This window comes from Rhinatrema bivittatum, chromosome 4 (assembly GCF_901001135.1).
Source record: "Rhinatrema bivittatum chromosome 4, aRhiBiv1.1, whole genome shotgun sequence".
In the NCBI taxonomy this organism is placed as follows: domain Eukaryota; kingdom Metazoa; phylum Chordata; class Amphibia; order Gymnophiona; family Rhinatrematidae; genus Rhinatrema; species Rhinatrema bivittatum.
In genome coordinates this window covers 234,623,621-234,650,391 of record NC_042618.1, presented here as the reverse complement: position 1 = coordinate 234,650,391, position 26,771 = coordinate 234,623,621, and the positions used below count along the sequence as shown (strand labels likewise).

At 45.9% G+C, this 26,771-nt stretch overlaps 1 protein-coding gene across 1 annotated transcript in view; it reads left to right on the top strand.

Annotated features, from left to right (window-relative positions):
* Positions 1–26,498, top strand: part of WNK1 (WNK lysine deficient protein kinase 1) — a 395,379-nt gene extending 368,881 nt beyond the window's left edge. Inside the window, exons 28-29 of the mRNA XM_029597482.1 lie at positions 15,848–16,038; positions 23,296–26,498. Of these exons, the coding sequence (XP_029453342.1) occupies positions 15,848–16,038; positions 23,296–23,610 (506 nt within the window). The 3' untranslated portion in view covers positions 23,611–26,498. The remainder of the gene's footprint in view (positions 1–15,847; positions 16,039–23,295) is intronic.
* Positions 26,499–26,771: the final 273 nt, after the last annotated feature.

Genomic DNA, 26,771 nt, shown 5'->3' with positions numbered 1-26,771 from the left:
TCCTAGGCAGGCTTGACATTAGAAGGGCATATCTAGGCACATTATATTAAGTGGGCAACCATTATGTTCTTTTTTGGCTCAAGCAGATTTAAAATCCGCTTGAGCCAAATAAACATACAATATTTATTTATTTATTTATTTATTTATTTAAAAACTTTTCTGTGCCGTCGTTCAGTGATATACCATCACAACGGTTTACAAATAGGCACATGAATAAATTCGAAATAGATTGTAATTTAACCAGTAGGTGCCGAAATTGTTCAATACATGATTCAAATACTATATGCTATATGTAATGTGTATTGAAATTCCATTTATGGACTATCCATATATGCGATATACTGTAATTCTTTAACTTAATACTTAAGTATGATAAAAATAAAATAAAAAAAAAATAAGAACATACAATATAAGAACAGCATAATAACAGTAGAAAATGCTATAGGACATATTACTGATAATCATAAAGTAGCAATATGAGCACTGGGTGCCATATCTTAGCAAAAGCTCAAGGCAATCAATATATTAAAAAAACACACCATATCTGCTTAAAGTTGGTGGTGTGGGAAACTGCCTAAGCCTCCTACATTAACACAGGCATGTTAGTTAATTACAAAATTCACTAAAACACAAAATCTCTGCCCTCTCTTCCTTCTGTTTTAAAATTTGGAAGAGAGACTTGGTAGAGCTTTCAGTGTTTCCCTTTTGGCCATAGGAATCCTCCATATCCTCACTGCTTGCTCTGTGGAAGCTGGTGTGCCACACAGCATTTTTGTTAATGTAGATGTGCCTTGGGCTTGTAAAGATTAGGAAGTACTGCTTTAGAAGCATGTTAGACTTGGGAGCTGATGCAATAAGACGCATGTTAAAATGGACGCTTGTATTGAGCACCAGTTTTCCTATCGCACGCACATTCACCTCTCCTGGATGCTCGATGCAGTATTAAAATGAGCTGTTGTGTTATTTATTTATTGACATTTAACCGCTTTACAGATAAAAACTATCACCCAAAGCGTGTACAAAAGATAAAATTAACATAAATTTACAATATCATAAATATCCATTAAACTCAAAAACAGTATATAAACAGACAAAATATGCAGCTCATCAATTTTCTGTCTCCACCCTACTTACCTAGACAGGGTCAGTTCTGCCTGAAAAATCAAAATAGCCCAAGGAGCAATATCACTAGCTATTGGTAGACATAAACCAAGTTTTTAATTTCTTCTGAAATTTAATTAAATTTACCTCTTCTCTTGCTTCCAGAGGTAAACTATTCCATAAACTTGGAATAATATTGGAAAATGATCTGCTACCCAAATGGGAATGTTGAAATATAACCCTGTTAAATGTATAACGCTCCGGTGTAAGTTCCTGTTCACTGTACACCGACGTGATATCTTTGAGCGGTATATAAAAAATTATAAATAAATAAAATAAATGTTTTCACTGGTGGGAGGTGCAAATAGCTTCTTCCTACAGAATGTAGATTTCCATTACAAAGAATACTTCAGTGAAGCAGAGCCAGAACTGTTCAAAACTTTAAATGCCAAAACCAAGTTCTTGAACCTACATTCGTCTACAGTAGGTAGCCAATGCAACTCCAACAAGGGTTTGGCCGGAGTTCTCAGAGATTTTCCCAAAACCATTCAAGCAGCAGCGTTTTCAATAAATTATAATTTTTGAATCAATTTTCCCTGTAATCCCAAAAATATGTATTACAATCTGGGAAAGAATAGAGGCATAAGCTACTGCCTAAGAGCTGTAAACCACAAGTATGGTCTCAATTGCCTTAATTTCAGTTTAAAATAGGTATTATGTGCCACCTGTGAGAGAGGTTTTCCAGGGAAAATTCAGAATCCAAGATCACCCACAGAGACCTTACTTGATCATTTGGAGTTAACTCTTATCCCTTCAAATTTGGGACTGCTGGGAAACTACCTGTCCCAGTTTTCAATAACTCAGTCTTTTCTGAATTAAGAACCAATTTGTTTTAAAAAAAACATTGAGTAATTGCTTGTAAGCAAGAATTCAATCTAAAAACAACCTTTTTAGGAGTATTTTCTAAATGAGCCAAAATTTGTATGTCATCAGCATAAATGAACAGAATAAAACCAAAAGATAGAATCAAATTACCCAATGGGATTAAAAATAAATTAAAAAGAAGGGAAGATAAAACAGAGCCTTGTGGGACCCCTAATTTTAACTCTCAAGCAGAAGAGAGAATCCTGACAAATTACAGATTGTTCCCAACCCTGAAGAAAACTAGAAAGACACTTTTTAAAACCTTACCCCCAATCCCTAAAAGTTCACAGCGATGTAATAGAATAGAATGGTCCACAAGGTCAAAAGCACTAGAGAGGTCAATCAAAACCAATAGATATTTTATCTTTATCAAAAAAGGGAGACTTTTCTCACCCAAAGAAATCATCAGTCTCTGTACTACAGTATTTCCAAAAGCCTTCTTGGACTTCATCCAACACATTATCAGGTAGATAGGCTGATAATTGAGTAAATACCAATTTTTCTAATATTTTAGCCACAAAAGGTAAATTTGGTACTTAACTGGCCTATAGTTCTTATGTTCTCTGGGGTCCATATTCTCCTTTTTTAAGAGAGGAATAACAACTGCCCTTTTCAAAAGTAAAGGTACTACACTCAAATTCAAAGAAGCATTAATGAAAATCAACAGCCCTTCAAGAATTTTGTCTGGAAAATCCACAAAAAATCTAGTTGGGCAAGGATCTAGTAGACAATTCGTGGTTTTTATTTTACTCAATAACAATTTTAATTCAAACAGAGAAATGGTCTCAAAGAAAACTAAGCTGTCTCTTCCAATAATCTTCTCAAAAAAAGTAAATAAAGACAAATCTGTATTATTTGATGAAATCGCATCTAAATTTCATCCTTCTCTGCTTCATGGGAAGACACCTCATTCAATCCTTCCCGAAGCAGAACAACCTTTCTGCTGAAAAAAACAGCAAATTGCACATAGTAAGGAAGATCATCACAAATAAGATGGTGATTTTTGTTAATCCCGAGAGGCCCTTAACAGTATTGAATAATGTCCTTGGATTATTATTAGAACGTGAAATCATTCTAGAGAAATATTATTTTTAGCCAAAACAATACATTTAAAATTTTATTAGCGCTCTGCCACTGATCACGATTTTTCTGTAAACCAGATTTTTCCACAACCTCTCTAAATGTCGACAAACACTTTAAATCACCTAACTTGTCTAAAAATCAAGGAGATCTGCTACTCTTATTACTTCTGCATCTCCGCTTTTAATAACTGATACCACATAGCTATCATAGATTCAACATTATTAGATCCATGCTAGGGAACAATTGTGCGTCCCTAGCACTCAAATGCATCGGGTGCCCAGGAGACGTGGCTGTGTGCCCACAACTGCATCGGGCGCCTACAAGCACAATGGGCACTAATATGAGCATCTGTTACTTAAGAAAACTTTCTCCCCACTCCCAAGGACAGCCTTCTGCAAGGGCATTGGTTCTTTCCCTGACATGTAACTGAATGGATCAATTGACAGTAAGTGAAATGGTGAATAAGTGCCAGACACTTAATATTTTCATTCTTTCACTTACTGCCCAGGGGGGATTTGGGATCTGGCAAGTGCTGATTTAAGACATGGACCTTCTGAATCTACCTGAAATGGTGCATAACCCCTGGGTCTGACCCAGACCGCTTGGCCCAATGGGCCAGATCTTGGTGTGTGGTGGGGGGGGGGAGCTTTGGTCAGGCCAGCTGCGTGGTTTAATGCATGCCTCTGAGCAGCATTACATTTCTCATGGTAATAGGAGATGCAGTGTCTTGCTTAGCGTGCCTCTGTTTTGCAGGGTAATAACTAAATAGGCTATTCTCCTAGGACAAGCAGGATGGTAGTCCTCACAGGTGAGTGACGACGTCTGATGGAGCCCAACACAGAAAACTCAGTTTCTAGAAGCTTTAAGAACATAAGAACATGCCATACTGGGTCAGACCAAGGGTCCATCAAGCCCAGCATCCTGTTTCCAACAGTGGCCAATCCAGGCCATAAGAACCTGGCAAGTACTCAAAAACTAAGTCTATTCCATGTTACTGTTGCTAGTAATAGCAGTGGCTATTTTCCAAGTCAACTTTATTAATAGCAGGTAATGGACTTCTCCAAGAACTTATCCAATCCTTTTTTAAACCAAGCTACACTAACTGCACAAACTACATCCTCTGGCAACAAATTCCAGAGTTTAATTGTGCGTTGAGTGAAAAAGAACTTTCTCAGATTAGTTTTAAATGTGCCACATGCTAACTTCATGGAGTGCCCTCTAATCCTTCTATTATTCGAAAGAGTAAATAACCGATTCACATTTTACCCGTTCTAGACCTCTCATGATTTTAAACACCTCTGATATCCCCCCTCAACCGTCTCTTCTCCAAGCTGAAAAATCCTCACCTCTTTAGTCTTTCCTCATAGGGGAGCTGTTCCATCCCTTTTATCATTTTGGTCACCCTTCTCTGTCCCTACTCAATCGCAACTATATCTCTTCTGAGATGCGGTGACCAGAATTGTACACAGTATTCAAGGTGCGGTCTCACCATGGAGCGATACAGAGTCAGTATGACATTTTCCGTTTTATTCACCCTTCCCTTTCTAATAATTCCCAACATTCTGTTTGCTTTTTTGATTGCCGCAACACACTGAACCAACGATTTCAATGTGTTATCCACTATGCCGCCTAGATCTTTCTTGGGTGGTAGTTCCTAATATGGAACCTAACATTGTGTAACCTATAGAAAGGGTTATTTTTCCCTGTATGCATCAGCTTGCACTTATCCACATTACATTTCATCTGCCATTTGGATGCCCAATTTTCAAGACTCACAAGGTCTTCCTGCAATTTATCACAATCTGCTTGTGATTTAACTACTCTGAATAATTTTGTATCTGCAAATTTGATTACCTCACTCGTATTTCTTTCCAGATCATTTATAAATATATTGAAAAGTACAGGTTCCAATACAGATCCCTGAGGCACTCCACTGCCAACTCCCTTCCACTGAGAAAATTGTCCATTTAATCCTACTCTGTTTCCTGTCTTTTAGCCAGTTTGTAATCCACGAAAGGACATCGCCACCCAATCCCATGAATTTTACTCTTCCTAGAAGCCTCTCATGAGGAACTTCGTCAAACACCTTCTGAAAATCCAAATACACTATATCTACCAGTTCACCTTTATCTACATATTTATTAACTCCTTCAAAAAAGTGAAGCAGATTTGTGAGGCAAGACTTGCCTTGGGTAAAGCCATGCTGACTTTGTTCCATTAAACCATGTCTTTCTATTTGTTCTATGATTTTGATATTTAGAACACTTTCCACTATTTCTCCTGTCACTGAAGTCAGGCTAACTGGTCTGTAGTTACCCGGATCTCCTCTGGAGCCCTTTTTGAATATTGGGGTTATATTAGCCACCCTCCAGTCTTCAGGTACAATTGATGATTTTAATGATAGGTTACACATTTTTACTAAGTCTGAAATTTCATTTTTTAGTTTTATCAGAACCCTGGGGTGTATTCCATCCGGTCCAGGTGATTTATTACTCTTCAGTTTGTCAATCAGGCCTACCACGTCTTCTCGGTTGACTAGCACACTGAGCATGCCCAGCATGCCACTATCTACAAGTGCACACGAGGTCCCCCTTCAATCTTTTTTTTTTTTTTTTCTGCAGTGCAGTTTACTCGTGGGTTAGTGGAGCTCTGCTTCTTTCTTGTTTTTTCGTGTACAGTTCGGTAGATATCCCATTCCATCATCGGATCCCCCTTCGTGGTTGGTGCCTCCTTAGCGCGGTAGGTTCATAACCCCCCTTTTCTCATTCGCAGTTGATCCCTGGCATCTCGCCTCCCGGTGGCTGCTGGTCAACGACCGCACGCCCGATATTTTTTTATGGCGTTGTCCGGCTTTTGTCGGTGCCCACAGTCCATGTCCATCACGGATCCGTGTGAGGTTGGTATCCTCTGCCTGGAGGCTTCACATGATGTTTGAGGGTGTCAGCTGTGTGACCAGAGGATCCCCAAGGGCTGTTGCATGTGCCTTAACAAGATGGAGAAACTTTTCGGTTCCAAAAAATCCACTCCATCCACACCCGTCATCTACACTCCCTCTTGATACTCCTGCTGCATCTTTGAAGGATCATGGGAATGGTGATCGATCTTCCATGATCTCACTGGCTTCCAGGACATTGGGATCCTCCGCTTTCTCGGTGCTGGGGAAAGACTGGGCTGAGCACCTTGGCAGATCCCGCAAGCATTGACACTGGTCGTCGTCGACACGCAGCTCCGGTTCCGGTGTGGTACTGGCAGCTGCCATACTGCCACTGAAACGATCCCCGTGCCTCGGAGGCCCCATCCTCCATTGTACCCAGGAGTCCCAGACATTCCCCATCAATATCTGTGCCAGGCACCGTGGCTCCTCAGAGAGCCAGGGAAGAGCCAGTGACGCCTCATCCCCCTTCCTCAGTCCTGGCCTCCCCAGACTTTCAGGAGGAGTTGGACCGCAGGGTGCAGACTGCAGTTCTCAGAGCTCTGTGGAGTCGAGCCGCCCCCACCACCTGTCCCCGTGCCGATGCCGGAGCCTCATTTATCCTAGCACCTCTACGCGAGCATCTGGGCATCCTTCTCTGCACCCTCCTGACGCAACTGGTGCCCGAGGTACCACTGTTCCCCGTTGACCACCAATGCCCCCCCTCGGGAGCAATTTCTATCATTGGGTCCTCTGAGGAGGAAGACATACCAGTGCCATGTTCCCAAGGCCTTTGTTCCCCCGAGCCCTTGATTGGACCCTCTGGCCTCCCTCAGTCCCTTCATTGCCAGGGGAACCGTCAATTCCCGTGGGGCCCTCAGTGCCTCCGAAGCAGTCAGAGCCCAGGGCTAGAATCCCCCACCGGCCGCACCAGCCCCGCAATGGCCTTAGTGAGAAGGATGACCCTTGTGACCCATGGGGGGCGATTCCTCTGAGTCTTCGTCCAAATCCTTGGATGCCCCTCTCTCCAAGCCTTCCCTGCCGGAGGAAAGGTGTCTGCTGCCCCCCCCCCCCCCCCGCAGGATCTTTTCTTTGCGGGGTTCGTCAGGGCTATGGCCGAGGCTATTCCCTTCCAACTTCTTACAGAGGAGGATGTAAGACATAAGATCCTGGAAGTGCTCCAGTTTGTTGACTCTTCCAAGGAAATCGTGGCAGTGGAGTCTGCCTTCAAGAAGGCCAAGCGCTCCAGTACCCATGCCTCTGCTCCTCCAGGGCGAGAACATAGGGAGCTTGATGCTCTGGGCAGAAAGGTCTTTCAGGGCGCTATGCTTATCACCCATATTGCTGCCTACCAGTTGTATATAACCCAATACAACCAGAACCTGTGGAAACGAGTCCAGGACCTCGCAGAGAGCTTGTCGCAGCAACAGGAGTCGCTCTCGGCTATTGTCCTGCAAGGTTTAGAGGCTGGCAAACATGAAATGAGGTCCACCTAAGATGTGCTTGAGACTGCGGCCCAAGTAGCCACCATTGGCATTAGCACCCGTAGAATGGCCTGGCTCCGGGCTTGTGACCTTCATCCGGAGGTGCAGGAGAAGCTGGCTGACCTCCCCTGCACAGGTAACAACCTCTTTGGGTGTAAGGTCTGGGATGCGGTGGCTCAGTTGAAAGACCACCACAAAACCCTCCAACAGCTCTCCGCTAGCACTTTAGACACTCCTTCCTCTGTCAGGAAATCTTCCAGGCCAAGTTCCAGGAAGTCCTTTTACAGGCAGAGGAAATATTATCCTCCAGCCTTGTGAGCTAGTGCACGCACTAGCTCCAGGGGCCGCTCCCATCAACAGTGAGCACCTAGCTCTCAACCAGCGCCCCAGCATGCCCCAGCTATGGGTTTTTGACTGGTGGCAAGGGAACACGAGTCAGCCAACAGTACCCCTGGTACCAGATCCCCCAGTAGGAGGCAGACTCATCAGCTTTATCCACCACTGGGGGGCCATCACTTCGGACCAATAAGTCCTCACCATAGTCAGAGTACCGGCTCAATTTCAGATGGCTCCCAGAGAACTCTCCCCCATGTCCGTTGTGGGGTTCATCCGCCCAGCAGGTCATACTTCAGACAGAACTCTGCCCTTCTCTTGGCAGGAGCAGTAGAGCCCATTTCTCTCCCTCAGCAGGGCCGAGGCTTCTGTTCAAGGTATTTCCTAATTCCAAAGAGAAACTGAGGCTTGCACCTCATTCTTGACCTCAAGGCGTTGAACACATTTCCCTTGAGAAAAGTTCAAGATGGTTTCTCTGGACATTCTGATTCCCCTTCTCAAAAGAGGAAAACGGCTCTGCTCCCTTGATCTCAAGGAGGCTTACACTCACATAACTATCTTCCCTGGCCACAGAAAATAACTCCACTTCGTGGTGGGGAAGGCTCAATGCCAGTACAAGGTACTGCCTTTTGGGTTGGCCTCAGCCCCTCGTGTCTTCACCAAATGCCTAGTGGTGATGGCTGCATACCTCAGGCGCCATGCAGTGCATGTCTTCCCGTACCTAGACGACTGGTTGATCAAGAGCGACTCCCACACAGGGGTACTGAACGCTTTAGCCCTGACAGTGCAGACTGTGTAATCCTTGGGTTTCGTAATGAACTACCCAAAGTCTTACTTCTGCCTGTCTCTTCAGCTGGACTTTATAGGAGCCAAACTGGACATGGGGCAAGCAAAAGCGTTTTTCCCCACGATCGGGCTCTTGCCCTCACCTTGTTGGCAACCTCCTTGCACAGCAGCCGGCAAGTAACTGTCTGCTTTCTGCTTCGTTTGTTGGGCCACATGGTGGCTTCTGTCCATGTTACCCCCCTCACCTGCTTGTGCTTGCAAAGGGCACAATGGACCTTGTAGTTGCAATGGCAACATGCCTCCCAGGACCTCGAGACCTGTCTCTGTTACAGAACCTCTGAGGGCATCTCTGTCCTGGTGGGAAAATCTCTCCAATTTGGAGCAGGGGATTCCCTTCCAGGCCACCCCACCTCGTGGTCCTCATCACTGACTCCTCTCCTCAGAGCTGGGGAGCCCATGTGGACGGCTGCCACAAGCAGTGTCTCTGGACCATCCACGAATCCCGCTGCCAAATAAATTTTTTGGAGCTTCGGGCGATCCGTTACGCCCTCTGGGTGTTCAGGGACCGGTTGTCACACAAGGCAGTCCTGATTCGGACGGACAACCAGACTGCGATGTGGTATGTCAACAAACAAGGAGGCATGAGATCCGTTCCTCCTCTGTCACGAGGTGGTGCAGGTGTGGTCCTGGGCCCTGTTACAGGGGATATCGCTGTGAGCAACCTACCTGCCTGGGACTCTAAATGCACTGAGCCTCTTCTTTCAGCCACACAAGTGGTCCCTTAATCCAGAGGTAGCGGCCAGAAATTTTCAGCAGTGGGGTACCCGAATGTAGACCTCTTTGCCTCCCCGTACAGTTACAAGATGAGCAGCTTCTGCTCTTTGTTGCCGGGGTACGGACATCTGACCTGTGACGCCTTCTCCCTTAACTGGGGGAAGGGTCTGCTATACGCAAACCCGCCTCTCGTGCTCCTCTTGAAGACTCTGCTGAAGCTTCAACAAGACTGAGGGACCATGATTCTTGTGGCTCCTTATTGGCCCAGACAGGTCTGGTTCCCTCTCCTTCGGGATCTGTCAATCAGGGACCTCATCCGATCTGATAACTCGGAACCAGGGCACCCTGTACCATCCGAACCTCCAGGCTGTCTCCCAGTTACTGATGGCTTCTTGGAAGCCTTCCACCAGGAAGTCTTATAGTCTAAAATGGAGAAGATTCTCCACCTGGTGTGCTGGGCATAACTTGGATCCATTCACATGCCCCCTGCCCAGGCTGTTGTACTACTTGTGGAACCTCTGAGTCTGGGCTTCAAACCAGCTCAGTCAGGGTCCACCTTAGCACTGTTAGTGCGTACCACTGAGATGTCGCTGGCACACCCATTTCTGTGCAGCCTCTAGTGGGTCTCTTTGAGGGGCCTGATACAGTTGAAGCCCCCTCTTCGGCCTCCCGTTGCATCCTGAGACCTCAACATTGTCCTGGTGCAGCTCATGCGCCCTCCCTTTGAGACGTTTCATTCCTATGCCACGAAGTTACTCACTTGGAAAGTGATATTTCAATGTACCTATCCTTTTGTATATCTTGTTTTGTTTATACTACATTATATGCCAGTTCTCAGTTTATTGTTAAAATTAAATTTTTAATTTTTAATGTAACAGGTTGTTATAAATGTAAACCAGAGTGAAGGCAACTCTGCTATACCTCGGTATATAAAAAAATGCTAAATAAATAAAATAAAATATTCCTAGTGGCAATTACTTTGGCTCATAGAAACAGTGAGCTTCAGGCCTTGGTTACATACCCGCCATACATGAGGTTTTTTCATGATCGTGTGGTCTTGTGTACACACCCTAGGTTCCTACCTAAGGTGGTGACTGATTTCCACATCAATCAGTCCATTGTTTTACCCACCTTCTTTCCTAGGCCTCATTTCCACCCAGGGGAACAGGCTCTTCATACTTTGGACTGCAAGAGGGCCTTGACTTTCTATTTAGATCGCACAGCCGGTCATAGGCAGTCCCTCAGCTCTGTATGTCCTTGGATACCTATAGGCTTGTGTGGAGGTGGGTAAACACTTTATCCAATTGGCTGGCAGATTGCATCGCCTTCTGCTATGCGCCAGTGGGCCTTCAGCTGTCAGGCCGAATCAAAGCTCACTCTGTGCGGGCCATGGCGGCATCGGCTCATTTGTGCGTAGTTCCTGTTGTTGAAATTGGCCTTGACGCAACATGGAGTTCCCTTCACGCATTTGTGGCCCACTACTGCTTAGACAAAGATGGTTGACAGGACAGTGCCTTTGGCCAGTCTGTCCTGCACAATCTTCTCCAGACCTGACCCCAACTCTTCCTGCCTAGAACCCCTGGTTGGAGCCAGGCAGTCCTCTACTGACCAACAGAGCTGCAGTTATTGTTGTGCCCGTTGGCACTATGTTCAGTAACTGTTGGTCTCACCTGCTAACAGGGACCCCCTGGAGCTGCTTATTCACCCACATGTGAGGACTACCATACTGCTTGTCCTAGGAGAAAGCATAGTTGCTTACCTGTAATAGGTGTTCTCCTAAGTCAGCAGAATGTTAGTCCTCAGGAATACCGCCGCCACCCCGCGGTGTTGGGTTCTCTGGTTTGTTATATTTTTTTTCACTCTTTTTTTTTTTTTTTTTTTTTTTTTTTTTTTTTTTAATCTGCTACAAGACTGAAGGGGGGACTTCATGTGAACACGCGGATAGAGGCATGCTGGGCATGCTCAGTGTGCTAGTCAAAGCTTCTAGAAACTTTGACAAAAGATTTTCATGCCGGGCTCCATCTGATGTCACCCACATGTGAGGACTAACATCCTGCTGTCCTAAGAGAACACCTGTTACAGGTAAGCAACTGCACTTTACCCTGCAATTTGCATGCACCCATGCTGAGCCTGCCGCGGGTTTTTGGCATTAAAGTCGTTTTTACATATCAGAGCTACATTAGCACCAAAAAACGCGAGTAAAAACCTGCGATAGATTTAGCGCCCCTTATTGCATTGGTCCGTTGATTCTTTCAAAATGCATTTGCAGGGCATTCTCATAAGGTTTAGAGGAAGTCTCAATGGGTTATTGCTGGTTTGAGAGGTCTTTGAGTTGAGGAGGATTTTCACTGATTGGAGAGTATGGGATGTTCTTAGACCTGTTTTAATTTATATTAATTTTTGTACCATTCTAGTCTTTTATCTGCTGTTATGCTCTAGTGATAGTGGAATATCAAGCATAAATGAGGTATTGCTGGAAGACTCCAATATAAATGTGTTCCAAGATATTGTCATGCTGTACAAAGATTTTAAGCCACATTACTTCCTAAATTTTGCCAATCAGTTTTTCCACTAGGTCATAGCTATTCATTCATACAAAACATGTATCTCGCTCTCTAAATATATGGAGACAAAAGTGTATACCCACATCATGCAGATAATGGTTTTGTGCTTCTTGTAATAGTTGTGATTGTTCCTTCATATCTTTATGGCATCTTTGGCACTGGTTGAGAAGTCCAAGTTGGATTTGTGGAGTAGCCATTAGTCATAGCTTCAGCATCTATTTAGTAATGCATCTTAGACTTCAACCATAATTTGATCTTAATGTGCACAGAGGATTTGTGCCTTGAAGCTCCCTTCCTCTTGTGCTGCTTTGATTTACTCTCTCCACTTAACTATGTTAAGACATCTGACTACCCCAGTTCCACACCCTGTGGATGCTCCCATTCCCTCTTCTCCCTGGCTGCTCCTTCCCTATCCACTATGCATGTATTCCTCCTCTATCTATACCCTCTCCTCAGTTTCTCACTGTGAATATACCTCCTCAGTCCTTGAGTCCAGCTCTTTGTTAGAGAGAACAGAAATCTGTGCGGTGCTAGCACTGGCTCAGATACCTTGACTGTTGCATGTGTCTACCCAGAGCTTTGTTATAGCTGCTTCTTCTCCCAGCATTCTGTGAGTTACATCTGGTGCTTGGTGCATGCATAAGAACATAAGAACATAAGAAATTGCCATGCTGGGTCAGACCAAGGGTCCATCAAGCCCAGCATCCTGTTTCCAACAGAGGCCAAACCAGGCCACAAGAACCTGGCAATTACCCAAACACCTAGAAGATCCCATGCTGCTGATGCAATTAATAGCAGTGACTATTCCCTAAGTAAACTTGATTAATAGCAGTTAATGGACTTCTCTTCCAAGAACTTATCCAAACCTTTTTTGAACCCAGCTACACTAACTGCACTAACCACATCCTCTGGCAACAAATTCCAGAGATTTATTGTGCGTTGAGTGAAAAAGAATTTTCTCCGATTAGTCTTAAATGTGCTACTTGCTAACTTCATGGAATGCCCCCTAGTCCTTCTATTATTCGAAAGTGTAAATAACCGAGTCACATCTACTCGTTCAAGACCTCTCATGATCTTAAAGACCTCTATGATATCCCCCCTCAGCCGTCTCTTCTCCAAGCTGAACAGCCCTAACCTCTTCAGCCTTTCCTCATAGGGGAGCTGTTCCATCCCCTTTATCATTTTGGTTGCCCTTCTCTGTACCTTCTCCATTGCAACTATATCTTTTTTGAGATACGGCGACCAGAATTGTACACAGTATTCAAGGTGTGGTCTCACCATGGAGCGATATAGAGGCATTATGACATTTTCCGTTTTATTAACCATTCCCTTCCTAATAATTCCTAACATTTTATTTGCTTTTTTGACTGCTGCAGCACACTGAGCTGACGATTTCAATGTATTATCTACTATGACGCCTAGATCTCTTTCTTGGGTGGTAGCTCCTAATATGGAACCTAACATCGTGTAACTACAGCTAGGGTTATTTTTCCCTATATGCAACACCTTGCACTTGTCCACATTAAATTTCATCTGCCATTTGGATGCCCAATCTTCCAGTCTTGCAAGGTCCTCCTGTAATGTATCACAGTCTGCTTGTGATTTAACTACTCTGAATAATTTTGTATCATCTGCAAATTTGATAACGTCACTCATCGTATTCCTTTCCAGATCATTGATATATATATTGAAAAGCACCGGTCCAAGTACAGATCCCTGAGGCACTCCACTGTTTACCCTTTTCCACTGAGAAAATTGACCATTTAGTCCTACTCTCTGTTTCCTGTCTTTTAACCAGTTTGTAATCCACGAAAGGACATCGCCTCCTATCCCATGACTTTTTAGTTTTCGTAGAAGCCTCTCATGAGGGACTTTGTCAAACGCCTTCTGAAAATCCAAATACACTACATCTACCGGTTCACCTTTATCCACATGTTTATTAACCCCTTCAAAAAAATGAAGCAGGTTTGTTAGGCAAGACTTCCCTTGGGTAAATCCATGTTGACTGTGTCCCATTAAATCATGTCTTTCTATATGCTCTACAATTTTGATCTTGAGGATAGTTTCCACTATTTTTCCCGGCACTGAAGTTAGGCTCACTGGTCTATAGTTACCCGGATCACCCCTGGAGCCTTTTTTAAATATTGGGGTTACATTGGCCACCCTCCAGTCTTCAGGTACAATGGATGATTTTAATGATAGGTTACAAATTTTAACTAATAGGTCAGAAATTTCATTTTTTAGTTCCTTTAGTACCCTGGGATGCATACCATCCGGTCCAGGTGACTTGCTACTCTTTAGTTTGTCAATCTGGCCTACTACATCTTCCAGGTTGACAGTGATTTCGTTCAGTTCGTCTGACTCATCACCCCTGAAAACCAACTCCGGAACTGGTATCTCCCCAACATCCTCACTAGTAAACACGGAAGCAAAGAATTCATTTAGTCTTTCTGCAATGGCCTTATCTTCCCTAAGAGCCCCTTTAACCCCTCGGTCATCTAATGGTCCAACCGACTCCCTCACAGGTTTCTTGCTTTGGATATATTTAAAAAAGTTTTTATTATGAGTTTTTGCCTCTATGGCCAACTTCATTTCAAATTCTCTCTTCGCTTGTTTTATCAATGTTTTACACTTAACTTGACAATGCTTATGTTTTATCCTATTTTCTTCAGATGGATCTTTCTTCCAATTTTTGAAGGATGATTTTTTGGCTAAAATAGCCTCTTTCACCTCACCTTTTAACCATGACGGTAATCGTTTTGCCTTCCTTCCACCTTTCTTAATGCGTGGAATACATATGGACTGCGCCTCTAGGATTGTATTTTTAAACAATGTCCAAGCCTGTTGAACACTTTTAACCTTTGCAGCTGCACCTTTCAGTTTTTTTCTGACTATTTTCCTCATTTTATCAAAGTTTCCCTTTTGAAAGTTTAGTGTCCTCTCTCATTCAGCCTGGGGATAAGACAGTGGCTGGAAGGACTCTGAGGAAGGGGGAAGAGCAGGCACTGGCTGTCCATGCCTTGTATACTGCCCATTAATTTCCATACTTCAGAACTCATGCTGTAATTAGGAAAGAAGTGTGTGTGATCACATGAGTGCTCAGAAAGGCACTCCTGCACATTTTAAGAGCCACCACTGGTGACTTTTTTTTTTTTTTTCTTCTTTGCTGTGATGTGCTGAAAGCTGGGCTGGTCTCGAATCAGGCAATAATGACTTCTGGTAAATCTGATCATGTTTGGCATACTGATTGGGAAACACTATTCTAAAGGCTAGATTGTGATTGTAGACGAATGTTAATGAGAGAGTTCCACAGGATCAAGGCAAAACAAAACAAATGTCAGTCTGTCAGGGTATTAGGTGGTGCTATCAGCTGTTCTTAGTTTGACTACATAAAATTCTTTAGTTTGGTGCCCAGCAGTTTCTTCTCCTCCTTTGGGCTTCCCTCAGTCAGTACTGGATTCTATTGTTTTACAGTGCCATAAGCTGTGGCTTTTCCTCCCTATTTTTCTTTTTACCCCTCTCAGTCCAAGCTGTCAATGACAGTCCTTGGCCATGGACTCCAAATCGCAATGCCTTCTGGAACCTGATTAACGTGGACCCTTAATTGCTATTGCATGATGGCTGAGCCATGCTACCTCTCAGCGTTCCTGGATGTCTAGGGAGCAGAAGCTGTGCTTGGAAATTTTAACCAGGCCCTCTGCATGACTGCAAGCATTTGTCATCGAGCCACTTAGCTGGCCCCACAAGAGGATCTTTTAATAGGCTGCAGAATTTAATAGGGCAGCACTCCCATACCTGCCTTTTTAAATAGAGAAATTTGCCATTCGTAAATTTTTTGATTTTAGTTGTGAGAGAATTTAACTTTTCATTTTTTTTGGTAAATGTAGGGACCAGCAGTACAAACACAGTTGGAGGTGCAGTGAACACTCAGACATCCCAGTCCTTGGCACCTGCAGTCACCTCAAGTCGAAAGGGAACCTTTACAGATGATTTACACAAGTTGGTGGACAACTGGGCCCGAGATGCCATGAATTTGTCTGGCAAGAGAAGCAAGAATCCAAGCCATCCCAGCTATGAGGTAACGAAACTCATGCCTATAGCATTTCTAGAGAAAGTAAATGTTAATGTAAAATGTAAGCTAGCGAATACCAGGAGTGTGTCAATTAGCGAATGTTGCTATATTGTCAACCCAGGTATCCATGTAATGTTTACATTTGGTGTTTGTAAATATTTTTAGTGTGCACTAAATCATGTCAATGTGCATTTAAATAAAAAAAAGATTCACCACAGACTTCTGAAAATGCAAATATGCTGTTGCAGGTATGCATCTGTTAATCTCTCACATAATTAAAATGTGCCACTGTACTTGAATACTGGAGGGTAGCCAGTACCAATTTTTGAAAAGGGCTTCAGGGTATTCTGGGAAAGTACAGACCAATAAGCCCGACTTCAGTGCTGGGTAAAATGGTAGGAGCCATAAGAAGAGAATTGCTGGGCATATGGATAAACGGCATGGATTTGGAAAAAGCCAACATGGTTTTAGCAAAGGGAAGTCCTGCCTTACCAATCTATTAGAATTCTTTGAAGGTGCAAATACGTGGATAAGTGTGAGTTGATTTGATATGATGTACCTGGATTTTCAGGAGACATTTGATAAAGTTCCACATAAGATTCCTCAGGAAAGTACAAACTCGGGGTAGGAGGCAATATCCCATTGTGGATTGGTAACTGGTTTAAAGACAGGAAGCAGTCGCTCTGAATGGCCAGTTTTCCCCCACAGAGAGAAGTGAATAGTGGAGTGCCCCAGGAATCTGTACCGGGACCAGGGTTTAGCTTATTCTTAAATGAGGAGCTAAGCAATGTGATGACATTTGCAAATGACACACTTATTTAAAGTAGTTAAAACCTGAGCTGACACTGAGGAATTGCTGGAGGACCTTACGAGAGCGGGAAACTGTGAGTGGCAGATCACTTTAATGCACACAGGGAAAAATAATCCAAACTATACATACACAGTGCAGCGTTCCTTAGTAAGAGTTACCACCCAGGAAAAGGACCTTGCAGTCACTGGGGACGACAACACGTTGAAATCCGGAGCAGTCAGAAAAGCAATTCCCAGTACGTACCAGGATCAGTCCAGACAGCTGGGTTATGCCTCCCCTCCAGCAGATGGAGTCAGAGAGAAAACTGAAAGCACCCCCTATATACACTGGTGTGCCACCTGCGACCCTTCAGTATAATCTCTGACTCCAGCAGATTGAGAGGCATAACCTGCGGTCCTGCTCCGGTCGGTTTTTATTTTCTCGGTCCTGGGAAAATTAAAAAATAAAATACAATATAAAGAGTAAGGTAGGACAGGGGACAAGATCATTGGATGCTTCCTTTCTCTCCTCTGTCTGCCTGTCGGTCTGTGTGAATGTCTGTGTGAGTGTCTTGCGCTGCGCAGCTAGGGATTAGTGTGAGGCAGGCTCGGAGGGTAGTACCCTTCTGATATTCCCGGGTTAGTGTGTCCGCAGGCTGGGGGAGAGCTTACCGGTGGGCCGGTCACCCTCCTCCCCCCAATTCCAGGCTTTAGTCCTGAAGGGGGTTTAAAAAAAAAAAAAAAGTTTAAAGTTTTTTACTTACGGAGCCATTTAAGTCCTGTTGGGGACAGGCAGTGTGCTCATTTCTCCTGACCCCGGCCTGCCCGTGCCTGCTCGGACCCCGGAGGGGGTGGCTAGCTCACCCGGCGCGCGTTTGCTGTGGGGCTCTCCTCTCTGAGAGTTTTTGGCGCCATTTTTTCGTGCTGCTCCGTTCGCGGTGCTGATGCCGCGATCTTCGGTCTGCCTGACCTGTGGAGAGGCGGGGGCACGACTCTCCCGCGGGGGTCTCTGCCCCCGATGTGTTCCCGGGGGCGAGGGACCCTCGGGGGGGCTGAGCGCTGCCCGCAGCCGATCTTCTCTCCTCTCTCCGGAGCGGCACAGCAGCGTCTCAGGCAGTCGTCCTCCGGCCCCTCCTCCACCGGGGAGGAGTGCGGCGGCCATCTTGGCCACGCGGCAGGCTGCATGTTCAGCATCAGAGGAGGAAATCTCTCCTCCTCCCTCTCCTGAGGCACAGAGCCCGTGCTCCCAGGCCGATTCGGGGTCTCCTCACGGCCCCCCTTCATCGGATGGTCCGAAGAAAAATCTAAAACGGTCAGTGCCATTTTCTTCCGATTTTGTGCTTTTAATGCACAAAGCCTTTTTGCAGGCAGAATCCGGCTGGGAGGCGGAGGCTCCCGCTCCCCCAAAGGTTCCCAAGACCACCCCCGTCTCAAGTGGGGGTCCACCGGACATGGGGTCCTCCGGGATCAAGAGTCCCCGCCCGAGGGGGGGTGGGGCTGAGGATCTGGGAGACACAGGAGCCGCTCCGGAATCCCCGGGGGCTCCGGACTTGCTGATGGCCGACGATCCGGGGGCTGTAGCTGGGGATGATCCCCAGGTACTCCGCTTGTTTGGAAAAGAAGAATTAAGCTCCCTTATTCTCCACGTGTTGCAGGAGCTAGAGTTGACGACTCCGCCTCAGGAGGCGGACACGTCTACAGGGGATATCGCAATGGCAGGGATTAGAGCTCCCCCGCAGACCTTTCCCTTTCACCACAAGGTCTTACAGATCGTTTCAAAGGAATGGGAGCTCCCAGAGGCTTCCCTGCGGGTGAATCGAGCCATGGAAAGGCTATATCCCTTACCCAAGGATTCCTTGGAGCTTTTGAAGACACCCGCGGTAGATTCGGCTGTCACGGCTGTGGTGAAGCACACAACTATCCCAGTGACGGGGGGTATAGCGTTGAAGGACCTCCAAGACCGCAAGCTTGAGGTTTTATTAAAGCGCATTTTTGATGTGGCGGCACTGGGGGTCCGAGCGGCGGCTTGCAGCAGCCTTGTGCAGAGGGCCAACCTCCGCTGGGTTCAGCAGCTGCTGACCATGCAGGAGCTCCCTCCGGGCGGCTGAGCAGGCGAATTGTGTTGAAGCGGCGGTCGCTTATACAGCGGATGCCTTGTATGACTTGTTGCGCACGTCGGCTTGCATTATGTCCTCGGCGGTTTCAGCCAGGAGGTTGCTCTGGCTCCGTCGTTGGTCGGCGGATGCCAATTCTAAGGCGAGGTTAGGTTCCTTCCCCTTTAAGGGCAAGCTGCTGTTTGGCGAGGAGCTGGACCAGCTCATTAAGGACCTGGGTGACAACAAGGTTTACAAGTTGCCTGAGGATAAGCCTCAGCAACCTCGGTCGTTTGGTAACGCTAGGGCTCGCTTTCGGGGTCAACGGCGTTTCCGTGGGGGAAGAGGGGGTTCCCTTCCCCAGCGGCAGCAGGCGACAAGATCCCAGGCCTGGTCTTCTTCTTCCTTTCGCGGCAGGAGGCCTATACGCGGGGGCTCTTCCCAAGGCTTTCCTGCCATCAAGCCCGCACAATGAAGGTGCGCGGGCCCACTCCTCCGTGCCCGTTATCGGAGGTCGGTTGTCCCGGTTCTGGGAGGAGTGGGCCGCAATTACTTCGGATCAATGGGTCCTCGACGTGGTTCGGTACGGCTACGAGTTGGATTTTGTACGTCCCCTCCGGGATCTCTTCCTGATATCGCCGTGCGGCCCCGTAGAAAAACAGGTAGCTATAGCCCAAACGGTCGCCCATCTACAGGCTCTGGGGGCGGTGGTTCCGGTTCCCCGGGACCAGCTCAGGACGGGTCGGTATTCCATATACTTCCTGGTGCCCAAGAAGGAGGGCACCTTCCGACCCATTCTGGATCTCAAAGGAGTAAACAAGGCGTTGCGTGTGCCCCGCTTCCGGATGGAGACCCTCCGGTCTGTTATTGCGGCCGTCCACAAGGGAGAATTCTTGGCTTCTTTGGACCTGACAGAGGCCTATCTGCACATCGGAATAAGAGAACGGCATCAAAGGTACTTGAGGTTCATGGTGATGGGAGACCACTACCAGTTTTGCGCCCTCCCCTTCGGGTTGGCCACCGCGCCGAGGGTGTTGACCAAAGTTCTTGTGGTGGTAGCGGCTTCCCTCCGCCGGCAAGGCATCCTTGTACATCCCTATCTCGACGATTGGCTCATTCGAGCAAAGTCGCACGCGGCATGCAACCGGGCGGTCTCCTTAGTGGTGCGCCAGCTGCAGAGGTTGGGTTGGGTAGTCAACTTCGCGAAGAGCAGACTCGAACCGACCCAACAGCTGGAGTTCCTGGGAGCTCGGTTCGACACCTTGGTGGGCAAGGTTTTTCTTCCGCAGCAACGCATGCTCAATCTCATGACTCAGGTACGGCGCCTGTTAGAGCTCGAGATTCCCACGGTCTGGGATTATTTACAAGTCATTGGTCATATGGTGTCTACTATGGAAATGGTACAATGGGCTTTTGCGCATATGCGTCCGTTACAAAGAGCACTTCTATCTCGCTGGGATCCCCGATCGGAGGAGTACGGGATGGAATTGCCTTTGCTGGAGCCGGCTCGCTCCAGTCTCTCTTGGTGGTTGACTCCAGCCAATCTCCTACAGGGGGTGGACCTCGAACCCCCGTCTTGGTTGGTGGTGATGACGGATGCCAGCCTGTCGGGCTGGGGTGCGGTCTGCCAGTCCCGTGCGGTCCAGGGCAACTGGTCGGCACTCCAAGCGACTTGGTCCATCAACCGATTGGAGACCAGAGCGGTCCGCCTGGCCTTGCGTTGTCTCCTTCCACTGGTACGCGGACGAGCAGTAAGAGTTCTGTCGGACAATGCGACCACAGTGGCGTACATAAATCGACAAGGAGGCACAAAAAGCCAAGCAGTAGCGACCGAGGCGGCGCTGTTGATGTCCTGGGCGGAAAGGCACATAGAGCGTCTCGCGGCCACCCATATTGCCGGCGTGGACAACGTTCAGGCGGATTACCTCAGCCGGCAGCACCTAGATCCAGGAGAATGGGAGATCTCGTTGGAGGCGATGGCTCTCATCGCGCGGCATTGGGGGACTCCGCGCTTGGACCTCATGGCGACCCGTCAAAATGCAAAGGCGGTACGCTTCTTCAGTCGGAGAAGAGAGCACGCGTCAGAAGGGGTGGACGCGCTAGCCCTTCCGTGGCCTCGTCACATTCTTCTTTATGTGTTCCCTCCGTGGCCTCTGGTAGGGAAAGTGCTAAGGCGCATAGAGTCCCATCACGGTCCGGTGATTCTCGTGGCTCCGGAATGGCCGCGGCGCCCGTGGTTCGCGGATCTGGTCAACTTGGCAGTCGACGGCCCACTGCGTCTCGGTCATCTTCCCAATCTTCTTCGGCAGGGTCCAGTATTTTTCGATCTGGCGGATCGTTTTTGTCTGGCGGCTTGGCTTTTGAGAGGAAGCGGTTGAAGAAGAGAGGTTATTCGGACGCGGTGGTGTCTACTCTCCTTCGGGCGCATCGATCTTCCACTACGCTCGCCTACGCGAGGGTTTGGAAGGTTTTCCATGATTGGTGTGACACGGCAGGTACTTCGGCCAGACGTTCGTCAGTGGCGGATATCCTTATGTTCTTACAGGATGGATTGAAGAAGGGGTTGGCGTATAATTCGCTTCGAGTTCAGGTGGCGGCTTTGGGCTGCTTGAGGGGTAAGGTCGAAGGCTCTTCCCTTGCGAGTCATCCAGATGTGGCTCGTTTTTTGCGAGGGGTTAGAAACTTGCGTCCTCCCGTCAGGCTTCCCTGTCCGTCTTGGAACTTGAACTTGGTACTCCGTGGATTGTGTGCGGCTCCGTTTGAACCTCTTAAGGCGGCTTCTTTGAAGGATCTCAACCTCAAGACTGTTTCCTTGTCGCCATTTCCTCGGCTCGTCGGGTGTCGGAGCTTCAGGCTCTCTCTTGCAGGGAACCGTTTTTGCGCATTTCGGCGTCAGGAGTTTCCTTACGAACTGTTCCTTCCTTCCTACCTAAGGTGGTCTCCACGTTTCATGTAAACCAAACGGTGGAATTACCTTCCTTTTCGGACGAGGACCTACAGTCGGCTCAGGGTCGGGACTTGAGGCGTTTGGATGTCCGTCGGATTCTCTTACGCTATTTGGAGGTTACGAATGACTTTAGAAAGTCAGATCACCTTTTCGTGTTATGGAATGGACCCAGGAAGGGTCTTCAAGCGTCCAAAGCTACGATTGCATGCTGGTTAAAAGGTGCTATTGCGTCCACGAATGTTGGCTGTGGTAAGCCTGTTCCCGCTGGGCTTAAGGCTCATTCTCTGTGTTCTCAAGCGACTTCATGGGCAGAGACTCACTTGGTTTCTTGCCAAGAGATATGCAGGGCGGCCACATGGAAATCCTGGCATACTTTTTCCAGGCATTATCGCCTGGATGTCCGGGGACCTCCTGCAGAGTCCTTTGGGAGCAGTGTGATTCGAGCGGGACTCTCAGGGTCCCACCCCAGTTAAGGCGGCTCGGGTACATCCCAGCTGTCTGGACTGATCCTGGTACGTACTGGGAAAGGAAAATTAGGTTCTTACCTTTGCTAATTTTCATTCCAGTAGTACCATGGATCAGTCCAGACGCCCGCCCACAGGGTTCTGGGAGTCCGCTCGTATTCTCTGATTTTTGTTTCCGTTTCAGTGGTTTTATGTCGGTTTCCGCACGTTTGTGGTTTCCTTGACAGTTATACCAGTGTATCGTGTGTTGTTGTACACTCTTGGTGTTCTATTTGTTGTGTCTGGTTTTATCTGTTTTCAAGGATGTTTCTACGTGATCTGGTCACTTGTTTTAAAAAAAAAAAAACAAAAACAAAGGGGGATTCTTGAGGGCAGTGTTGAAAGTGCTTAATTCATTACTTCTGCTTTGATATCACATATACTGAAGGGTCGCAGGTGGCACACCAGTGTATATAGGGGGTGCTTTCAGTTTTCTCTCTGACTCCATCTGCTGGAGGGGAGGCATAACCCAGCTGTCTGGACTGATCCATGGTACTACTGGAATGAAAATTAGCAAAGGTAAGAACCTAATTTTCCTATAGAATGTTAGCAATTAGTCAGAAAGGATTAGAAAAAAACTGGGAAAATGTTCTTCTGTATCTTTCCATTGCTAGAGGCAGGATCTCAGTGAACTCACTACTACAAGAGTCTAGATCCAGGACCAAGCAGGAACATTTGTCAAGGGATAAATAAAGTTGGTTACTTACATACTGTGAAGAATGTTTGAAAAATGTTGAGCAGCTGTGAGAGTGCTGCTGAGCAGTCTAGCTGGAGCCCCTACTTTTTAATGCACGCTTCATGACAGCATTATATGATATTGGTTAAGTCTCCGTTGTAATCCATGATTGTTACTGGAAGTCTGACAGCAGCCAGTGCACATTGTGCATGACCCTGATACTGTGGCTAACTTTTTTTTTTCTCTCTTGTACAGGGCCCAGGCATGGCAAGAAAATTCTCTGCTCCAGGCCAGCTGTGCATATCGATGACTCCAAATCTGGGAGGCCCCACTTCTATTCCTGCGGCATCAGCTACCTCTTTAGGTCATTATACAAAGGGCATTTGCCCACCACAGCAGTACGGCTTCCCTGGAGCACCATTCACTGCACAGTGGAGTGGAACCAGTGGCCCACCACCTCAGACCCTTGGCCAATTCCCGCCTGCTGCCTCTTCCTTGCAGAATTTCAACATCAGCAATTTGCAGAAGTCTATAAGTAATCCCCCAGGCTCCAATCTGAGGACCACCTAAAGAGAGGCCCAGTGTCCGTACTGGGCTGGACATGAAACAGGACATTGGGAGGGAGAGAGAAAACCTTGTACTAACTATTAGTACTGCATTAAACTGGTTATATCTGCCTGACGCGGAGTAATCACATCCCTTTTTTTTTAACCATTTTTCAGCCCTCAGGAGTGAGATTCACCCCTCTCCCCCACCTTTTATCTTTTGGAGAGCAGAAGAGAGGGGGAGACAGTTGCCTCACCATGAGCATGTTGGAGCTGCTGAAATGCTCTTTCTGGGGACACACATGAGTTGGGGAAGCATTTTCCCAATCATGTTGCTGGCAGAGCGGGTGGCTCAAGCATATAAGGCTTTTTCTTCATTACAGCACACACTTCCCATCTCTTTCTAACCCCTCTTCGAACAAACCATAGCAGGTCAGGAAGAGCTTCCTTATTCTCAGATTTCCAGATTGTTTAAAAGCATTGTTTTTGCAGCCTGATAAGAGAGTGAGGCGGGGATGTGATGCCCCAGTGATTGAAAATATAGGTCATTAATGCTTTAAGTAAAGACATATTAACGGCTTTGACTGCAGCATTAAAGCAATTTAAACTGTTTAAAAAAATGTTTTTAATAAGTTCCCTGCGAACATGTACTTGCCATCAGTTTTGATGTGGAAACACTGTGATTATAGAAATGTTGTTGGACAACAGTAGTTAAAACTAAGAAAGTGGAAGATAGAGGGTTATAAAAAGTTTAAAAAAAAAAAAAAAAAGCTAGCTATATCTACTTATTGGAGACACTTTAACTATTTTTCCTTTGTATTTTCATTGTATTAGATAAATGTGAATGTAAAATTGTATAAAGTAATGTACTTGAATATTTGTCTGTTCTCCCAGTATGCTTGCTGGATATTTTAGTGCCTTGGAATATGTTGCTTCGGCAGTTCGCATCACCCTCCTAGCAGACTGTGAAGAGGGGCAGCTGGAAAGTGTAAGGAATGTTTTGAAGTATTTGAACTCGGTTGCTGGGTAGTTGAAGGTTGGAGTTCTCTTTGGATGTTTGTATATTGTCTAACTGCAATTGAACTCTGTGAGGAAGGGAGGAGGATGTGCCGGCGAGTGCCGAATTGTATGGTAAGGGAAAAGCTGCAGTCTGAAAGAAAAGGGATTTGGGTTCCAGGATATCCAGTTGCACTGACCTGAAGTGCTGGTAGTAGTATGGTAACTTTTTTTTTTTTTTTTTTTCTCATGGCATTGGTGTGTACTAAGCATGAAGAAGGGATCTGAGGTGATGGCTAGTTCTGCAGGGGTACAATCACATTCTTTGGTTTAGAATAGCAAGTGGACATCCCCCACCCCCCCTGCCAAGACCCTTCATCTGAGGTTAGGAAAATAAACAGTAGAGAAAATAAATATCAGCAGTTGAGTGGGAGGCATTCTGTGAACAGGGTTAATTTTAGGGCTTTTTTTTTTTAAAGCTGTGAAGTTGCACAGAGGTGAGGAAGTGATGAGCAGGGGGAAGATTTGGACATCTACTGGGGTCAGTTTTCCTTTTTTATGCATTGCAAGGGCTTTTGTATGACTCAATTCCAGGTTTAAGGTATTTATAATGATACCGGGACCTTAGTTTAATTGTGCTGCCTTTTTTTTTTTGCTTCTGCTTTGCTCTTTGTGATTTTCTTTTACATTTGAAAGCATACAGATTCCCTGTAAAATAAATACAATTTTTAAAAGTTCCTGTAACCAGTATTACTCTGGAGTGCTGCATTTAGCTGTGAACACTCTGTCACACCTTGATATCTTTGTGAGGAGATGGGGGTAGAGGAGTCACAGGGAGGGTGAAAAAGCACAAGCGAACAGTACAACCTGTGCCAGCCTGCCTGAGGAGCAGCTGTAGATAACACCACAGGTCGGCCAGGTAGGCCCTGAGCTGCAGGGCTTCTCTTCTTCAGGTGTATCAGCCTTGCCCTTTCATCAGCTCATCCTGGTTTTCAGGTTTCCAGTCGCTCCCTGTTTGGTGCCACACAGGCTGTTTTGATAGGGTGGTACCATTTGAGTGCACAGACTCCATTACAAAGAGCAGAAAGGATGCAGTTGACTTCTGCGGTGCAGTTTCTTTAGTTTTTCTTTCTATTTTTTTTTTTTTATTACTTGATAAATGCGAAACAGGCTCTGAAGGAGCTGCAGGAGTCCTGCTTGTGTTTGCTAAGTGTCAGGGTGAGAAAGGGGACTCCTGTTGACAAAGAGTCACAGAAGGCATTGGAAGAAGGGAGTAAGTTAGTGTTCAAAACCTATGGTATGCGACTTCTAGAGCAATGGAATGCAAAGTATTGCTTATTTGATATATATGTATATTTTTTAATTTCTTTACATTTTGGTCAGGTAAAAAAATAGCTCTGTTTTATGGAGATATTAAAACCTAAAGGACGACAAGTTTTTAAGGCAGAGCAAATGGTCAACCAAATGCAGCCGAAGGTTATTTATTTAAATTTTTTTTTTTTGTTTAACTAGTTTGACTGTTTTCATTAAAGAAAAAAAATCTAATTGTGCACGAACTGGTTTTATTTTTCACTTATTTCCCTCCTGTGGAAAAAAACAAAACAAGAAGCCGAGGAAAAAAATAAATGCTACTGAACTGTTAAATTATTTTATGTAACTTTGCATATCTTTTTTCACAATCTGTTTCTGAATTACAAAATGTTTTCTTTACATTATTTAACATTGTTCACTGTAAAAAAAAATATATATATAATAAAATTAAAAACCTGAGGGTTTTCTGCAGCCGTGAGTTCCATATTTGCACTAAATCTTGGTGTCAGGCTTCCTGTAAGATTGCGCTTTCCGCTGCATTTTGTTACTTTCTTTGTAGATGATGAAATGAAGTCCGTAAAATAAACCAAAAGTGATTTCATTGGATCTGTGGCTTTTAATTTTGTCAGTTTTTATGCACGCCTTCCTCTTCCAGTTAGGAAAATTAAGCCACTGTCCTTTAGACTTTCAGTATGTGCAATGCAGCGGATCAGAAGCGGGGAGCTTAGTTTTATTATAGACATTGGCCCTTATCTGCTTAAAGGCTAAAAGTAATGACTGGAGCAAAAATCGAGTTTACAGCTATGTCCATAAGACACAATTCTAGTCCTAAATATTGCACTGCAGTTTTGAGGCAAAACCATTTTCATAGTAAGTTCT